At 37.0% G+C, this 7,645-nt stretch overlaps 1 protein-coding gene across 2 annotated transcripts; it reads left to right on the forward strand.

Moving 5' to 3' along the window:
• The first annotated feature begins 1,470 nt into the window (after nt 1-1,470).
• cox11 (cytochrome c oxidase assembly homolog 11 (yeast)) lies at nt 1,471-7,461 on the forward strand. 2 transcript variants are annotated; one of them, XM_079845403.1, is made up of 6 exons: nt 1,493-1,576; nt 2,895-3,031; nt 3,675-4,033; nt 4,113-4,268; nt 6,205-6,330; nt 6,486-6,871. In XM_079845403.1, exons 3-6 carry the CDS (start codon nt 3,722-3,724, stop codon nt 6,666-6,668), a joined length of 777 nt encoding a protein of 258 aa, XP_079701529.1. In that variant the 5' UTR covers nt 1,493-1,576; nt 2,895-3,031; nt 3,675-3,721; the 3' UTR covers nt 6,669-6,871. The 2 variants fall into 2 exon arrangements, with proteins under 2 accessions (XP_079701528.1, XP_079701529.1); XM_079845402.1 differs by lacking the exon at nt 2,895-3,031 and having other exon boundaries at nt 1,471-1,576; nt 6,486-7,461.
• Nucleotides 7,462-7,645: the final 184 nt, after the last annotated feature.

The following is a 7,645-nucleotide window of genomic DNA, read 5'->3' on the forward strand; positions in this document are numbered from 1 at the left end:
TTTCTCTCTTCTGGATTGCGAATGGCAAAAATGCATCACGGACAAATGGTTTAATATTCTCTCTCATATAGAAACGGCTGGTAAAGATAGAATTTGCCAGACATAACGTCTATCAATTATAATTAGTAAGTGTATTTTCTTAATTTCTCCAGTACCGACAGCAGGCAAATTTACTGGTCGCACATGTGCGACTGGATGTAAAATTCAGTCACACACTCTCAAATTTTAGTCGCAAAATGCGACCATTTAGTCGCACTCTGGAGCCCTGCCTTAAGCCTTAAAGCCCCCTCTGTGGTGAAAATCAAGTTTTAAATGTCATTTATATGTCTGCGTGGCGTTTTTAATACGCTTTAAGACAAACGTGCAAATTCAGTTGATCGAGTAGTCCGATAGTCCGAGATGGTATGATTGAGTGGACTAATTTGCATATTCATGGTTCATCGTATACTAAATGAAGCACGGGTGAAGTAGAGTTATATGCAAGGCATTTTGAGGCATGAAGAAATTATTTTTACGGGATTTTTTTTTTAAATGTATGTCATTGTGCTTACCAAAGATTAGTTTTAAGGGATACAAAAGCCCTGTAGGTCCTTGAATGCCATCAAAGGCTAGCCATTCAGCTAGTGACCAGGAGAAGGCGCTTTGTCACAGTCACACTCACAGTGAGACATTGCTGGCAATACTACTAGACCAATTAGACCAATACTACCAAAACTACTAGACCAATCTAAATTTTCTAAGCCGAAAATTTAGAAATTTTACACCAAACAATTTCACAAATGTCAGTGTTACATTCATATTCATCAATATATGTTTTCTACATATGCATACCAGTCAATACAATACACAACATCCTCAAACACTATTCAAAGAATATTTGAAAATGTTAATATACATATATTATGTTTTAATTTATTTTTTATTATTATTAATTCAAATGAAACATTCTAATTGCATCACGATCTAAGCAATATAGTTTACAACCCACATTTAGTGATTTTTGATCCTGTAAGTTAAATTTACACACTAAACATTACCCTCTCATCAAGACACTGCTGGCTGTTATTATTGCCCCAAGGAACTAAGAATTTCTCTACCGGTTCTCTATTGCCCCAAGAAACACATCATTTCTGCTCATTAACGATAAAAAACTTAACTTTTAAATATATGTATTTAGCACTGATCTATATAAATGACATCTATATACTGAGAATATATATAAGTTATCTATATAGAGCACAGTGGTATTTAGTCCATTGTGAGGATAGGATTGCACCTAACCACACCGCTAACAAGACACTTTTTGATAAGACGCTTTTTGAAAATTTACCACAATTAACTGGGGCACTTAAATTGTTATTATAATATGTTTAATGTGATAATCACATTTTCTCTTAGCAACAAGCAAGTACTCCTACCTCAATCAACAGTCTTTCTGCAGAACCCACCGGAACTTTAGCAGACGCGGTCTGTACCCGGGGAACTTGAATCTGTTGCACCAATAGGTTATGTGTTGAATGTTTTGTAACATGCTTTTGAAGGGTGTACATGCACATACCTTCATCATTTGAGTCAGGTAAGGCTTCAGCATCTTCTGTATGAAATACATTTTTATTTAGATATTGTTTTAATTAGATATTTAGTCACGGGGTCATCATATATATACACAGAAATGGAAATGTCTTGATAGCCGGTTTAACAGAATGGATGAGCATGTTAGCATGCTCTATTCGGCATGATTTTAAGTTGTACTGTAACAGTACTTTCTATTCTGAGTTATTGGTTAGCAGTCGGTTTAAATTGGCTTATAATTTAAGAAAATATTTGTGTTGTTTAGATCAATACAGCGTTATGTTTGTCAGTTAATGTAGTAGCAAATACAATGATTATACTGGAATTGTAATTAATATTAATTAATATAATTAATGATATAAATTATTATATTATATTACAACTAATTAATGTAATATAACTAATTAATATAAAATATATTTTATTGTATTTTAAAATGTAATGTATTCATGTGATGAGAGCTGAATTTTCAGCATCATTACTCCAGTCTTCAGTCATTTGTCACATGATCCTTCAGAAATCATTCTAATATGCTGATTTGGTGCTCAGGAAACATTCATTATGATTATCAGTGTTGAAAACAGTTATGCTGCTGCTGCGTTAAACTTCTGTGGAAACTGTGATGTTTTTCAGGATACTTCGATTTAACGAAAAACAAATATACAAGTCTTCACTGTCAGCTTTGTTAAATGTAATGCTTTCTTGTTGTCTGGCTATCACCAGACCAAGCTCAATCTTTTAAGATTGAACATTGGTCTGGGGAGTCTGCTCTGTATTTTCTACTGCACAAGGGGCGTGATCAATGGGCATAGTTCAAATTACTCTGTACACAATTGGATAGTCCTACAACCAATCAAACCAACGGTCCAATCGCTATCGGTCATTGTGTTAAAGGGTTAGTTCACCCAAAAATGAAAATAATGTCATTTATGACTCACCCTCATGCCGTTCCACACCCGTAAGACCTCCGTCCATCTTCGGAACACAAATTAAGATATTTTGGTTGAAATCCGATGGCTCATTGACGAGTATTTTTGGTGCGCCAAAAAAACCAAATTCACGATTTATATAGTGATAACCGATTTCAAAACACTGCTTCGTGAAGCTTCGGAGTGTTATGAATCATCGTGTCGAATCGGATTGCATGTCAAACCGCCCAACTGCTGATTCGATACAGTGATTCATAACGGTTTGAAGCTTCATGAAGCAGTGTTTTGAGTCGTCATTTAGGTTTTTTTGGCGCACCAAAAATATTCTTGTCGCTTTATAATATTAATATTGAACCACTGTACTCACATGAACTGATTTAAATATGTTTTTAGTACATTAATGGATCTTGAGAGAGGAAATATCATTGCTGGCTATGCAGGCCTCGCTGAGCCATCGGATTTCATCAAAAATATCTTAATTTGTGTTCCGAAGATGAACGGAGTTCTTACGGGTGTGGAACGGCATGAGGGTGAGTAATAAATTACATTATTTAAATTTTTGGGTGAACTAACCCTTTAAACCTGCCAGGTGGAAAAGCCGGTTTGTGATTGGTCCCTGCAAATTTGTAACACAAGCTGGTTTACCCAGTTTAGCTTTCTTGCTGAATTAATATTATATATATATATATATTTTTTTTTTATCATTATTTTTTTTATTAAATCTTACAGATTCCAAACTTTGAATGGTAGATGGATTTGCTTTACTTGAAACTAAAGCTAAAGACCATGGGGGAAAGAGCCTTTTCATACAAAGCCCCAAAGCTATGATAGATAGATGGTGCATTAGATATGCACCAACGTTGGGTCATTTTAAAAAGTCGATTAAGACACATTTATTTAAGACTGTTTTTCTCTAATTAATTGTTGTATTGCTTTTGTTGTTTCTGTTCTATTTTTACTGTAGCGTTTTGGGTTTGAGAAAAGCGCATTATAAATAAAATGTATTATTATTAATTGTTAAATACTTAATGTGTCTTATCATTTTCATTAATAGACCATCTAGTCACATCTAGGTACAAGGCCTTCTTTATTTGAGTTATGGACTGACACACATGGTCTGTGTAATGTAATCCATCATTTAGTGATCATATCTGTCCTTGTTTTGTGTTTCAGGTGAAACACACCTGTCTTGAGGGGTTTTCACCTGCAATTCTAGGATTATGCTGTTCCCGTTTCTTCGTGGGTGCACTGCAAAGCACTATATACAGCGAGTGCTTTCTAGCAGGTTATGCATTGATTGCAGCAACATCAGAGGTCTAGCCACATCCAGCGACCAGCTCTTCCTCAGGAGATCCCCACAGCGATTCCTCAACCAGTCACGAGGAGCTAAAACTCACAAGAGGAAACATCAGAGCCAGGAAGATGACTGGAAGAAAAGGAACAAAACCGTCCTGACATACATTGCGGCCGCTGGAGTGGGAATGATTGGCATATCATATGCTGCTGTTCCGCTCTACAGACTGTACTGTCAGGTCAGTATTAGATTGGTAATCTCTAAGCCATTTTGGTGGATTTATAGTATTACAATAACATGTTCCTCTCTAACTTCAGGCAACAGGGCTGGGAGGCGCAGCAGTAGCTGGACATGACACAGAGCAAGTGGAGACCATGAAGCCAGTTAGGGAGCGTATTATTAAAATTACCTTCAATGCGGACACGCACGCCAGCATGCAATGGAACTTCCGCCCACAGCAGTCAGAGATTTACGTAAGATTGTATTTTTTTGTGACCAACTTTTTGCATAAGTATTCATAGCCTGGGAATTCATGTTCTGGGACACTTGAAATTTAGCTCAGGAGCATTCCAGTTTCACTTGTAGATGTTACTACACTCGAGTGGAGTTAACCTGTGCTTATTCAATTGAATGGGCATGGTTTCGAAAGGCACACACCTCTCAATAAAAGGTCAGCTGAAAATACATATCAGAGCAAAAATCAAGCCAGGAGGTCAAAGGAACTGCCTGTAGACCTCAGAGACAGGATTGGATCAAGACACAGATCTAGGGAAGATTGCAAACATATTCTGCTGTATTGAAGGTTCACAGAAGCATGCCATGTAGCCTCCATAATTCTTAATGGAAGAAGTTTGGAACAACCAGAACTAGAGCTGGCCTCCTCCTGGCCAAACTGAGAAATTGATGGAGAAGGGCCTTGGTTAGAGTGGTGATCAAAAAGCTGATGGTCACTCTGGTTGAGCTCCATGATCATATATGGAGATGGGAGTCATTTATAGAAGGACAAACATCACTGTGACACACCACCAATCTGGGCTTTATGGCAGAGTGGCCAGACTCAAACCTCTTCTGAGGTGAAGACGCATGAAAACCCACTTAGAATTAGCAAAAAAAAGCACCTAAAGGGCTCTCAGACTGTAAGAAACAATATTTTCTGTTTTGATGAACCTCAGTTCCAAGAATCATTTATGGAGGAAACTAGGCATTGTGGGGGACTCGTCAGGGTAGAAGGAAAGCTCAACGCAGCATAATATAGAGTTAGCCTTAATGAAAACCTAGTCCAGATCATTCAGAAACTCGGACTGGGTTCACCTTCCAACAGGACAATGGCCCTAAGCACACAGCTAAGACAATGCAAGAGTGGCTTATGAACAACTCTATAGCTGTGTCTCATTTCGAAAGGCTGCATCCTCCGGAGGTCGCATTTGAAGGCTGCATGCGTCTGAAGGCTGTCTCATTTCAAAAAAGTAAGTAGGATACTCCGAATGCGCCCTTCTTTTCAGGAATTCGGAGTGTGCATGAGATGTATCCTTCGTTGCTGCAGATAACCCACAATTCTTTGCGTCGCCATTAACAACCGTCATGTTTTTAAAATATTATTTGAAAAAATGGCGCCGCCGGCAGATATACATGCAAGCGAAGATGTGGTGTTTAAACTTAAGTAGTTTAAAGCGTGTTTTTGTTTTTAAGCTGTATATATACCTCAAATAGATAGTTGTGGTAAACAGGATTACAAGTGTTGTGATTTTTTTTTAAACGTTTAGAACAGTACTTTGCTGTCAAGGCAAAACATTTCATAGTCATTTTCAAGTTATAAATAATTTTCATTCATATAACTGGTGTGAGAGCGCAACTCCACGGTGAACGTGTTGGCATAGCAACGTGATACTTCCTGCCTGTGTGTCCTACGGAGGACGTCTCGTTTAATTCTGATTAAGGACTCTCCGTATACCGCATCCTTCATAGGATGTGTCCTCCAGAGGATGCAGCCTTCAAAATTAAATTAAATGAGACACAGCTTATGAATGTCCTCGAGTAGCCCAGCCAGAGCCTGGGCTTCAACCCACTCGAACATCTCTGGAGAAACCTGACAATGTCTGTCCACCGACGGTCCCCATCCAACCTGACAGAGCTTGAGAGGATCTGAGGAGAAGAATGGCAGAAAATCGGCAAATTCATATGTGCAATGCTTGTCCATCAAACCCAAAAAGTCTTGAGGCTGTAAAGGTGCTTTAACCAAGTAATGAGTTAAGGGTGTGAATACTTATGCAATGTACTTATTTCAGTTTTTACTTTATATTACATTTGCAAAGTTGTCCCAGATCTGTTTTTCGCTTTGTCATTGTGGTGTATGGAATGTGGATTGGTGTGAAAAAGGGGTTTGAATGCATTGTTTGATCGTTTTCCCAGGTCGTACCGGGGGAAACTGCGCTGGCTTTTTATAGGGCACGGAATCCCACAGACAAACCAGTGATAGGCATTTCAACCTACAATGTTGTACCTTTTGATGCTGGACAATATTTTAATAAGATTCAGGTAAATATGTGATGCATTTAAATGAATCGATACTAAAATGACTATAATAATCTGTGCATTTAAAAGTTGACATCTGTATGCAGAAATGTATGGCTATCCATGTATTAACTGAATAGTGTGCTAAATTCTAAAACACTGCTTTGTTTTTCCACCAGTGTTTCTGTTTCGAGGAACAGAGGCTAAACCCACACGAGGAGGTAGACATGCCTGTATTCTTCTACATTGATCCAGAGTTTGATGAAGACCCCAGGATGGCAAGAGTAGACAATATTATACTCTCGTATACCTTTTTTGAAGCCAAGGAAGGACAGCGGATACCAATCCCTGGTTATAGCTAATTATGCATCATTCAGAGACTTTTAATCAGAATTATCTTCAGGAGATTGTATTCTGTTATCATCTTGAGAATGATTACTGCATATGATAATGTCTGAATAGACTGAATCAAATGATTATAACAAAAACGTAACAGTGATCAAGGCTGATCATCTGTCTGTGAATTTTATGGTTAAGACAATAAAATATAAGTTCTTATTTTTATAAACCTTCAGTTACAAGCTATTAACCATTTTGATATGAATCAACTAAACTGTATATGCAACATTTGTGTCAATATAGGACACTAGAGGGCAGCATCTGTGCATGTTTATTTTAGTTTGTGCACAAGACTTTGGAGTGAAAACAATAACGAGTTTTGGTTATGGTGAAATAATTAATATTACAGGACAGGTAATGTTGCAGCATAAAAACGTTAATCTGTGCTAGATATCATACAGCTGTAACAGATACATGGTTTATATAATGCATGTGTTCTCAGTGGAGCTCCAGTGAACAATATTGCGCAAGAACACTATGATGAAACTTTTATTTTTGCAGTATGGATTATACATTATCAAGCAGATACAAGTCATAAAATAAGATCATAGTTGATGCAGGGGGCCATAGAGAGGATATATGAAACATAAAAAAAATACATTTTCTATTTTTCTAAATATTGATCTGTAAAGTATTATATAATATAGTCAAGATAGTGACATAATAGTGTGCTCTGGGGTGTTTGTAAAGGTTGAAAACCTAATAGATCAAAGAAAAAACATAAAGGACAGTGGTGGTGCAAAATAAAATCATGGTAAAAATATACAAAAGAACTAACACGCATTAATGGATTTGCTTTATTCTCAAACTTAAATATAACTTTAGTTATAAAGTACTGCGATTTTAAAAGGAGAAGAGATAAACTACAATAACCTTTTTAGAAACTAGAATAATAATATTACGTCATTAAAACACTACGTAATTATTCGTGCTCCGGAAA

This window comes from Gobio gobio, assembly GCF_949357685.1.
Source record: "Gobio gobio genome assembly, chromosome: 20".
Taxonomy (NCBI): Eukaryota; Metazoa; Chordata; class Actinopteri; order Cypriniformes; family Gobionidae; genus Gobio; species Gobio gobio.

What these genes read in the sequence shown, in the direction of transcription:
- cox11 (XM_079845402.1), top strand. Translation starts at nt 3,722, where the DNA reads ATGCTGTTCCCGTTTCTTCGTGGGTGCACTGCAAAGCACTATATACAG. An exon ending in CACAGCAGTCAGAGATTTAC is followed by an intron (nt 4,269 to 6,204) that starts GTAAGATTGTAT and finishes TCGTTTTCCCAG; the next exon opens with GTCGTACCGGGGGAAACTGC. An exon ending in AATATTTTAATAAGATTCAG is followed by an intron (nt 6,331 to 6,485) that starts GTAAATATGTGA and finishes TTTTTCCACCAG; the next exon opens with TGTTTCTGTTTCGAGGAACA.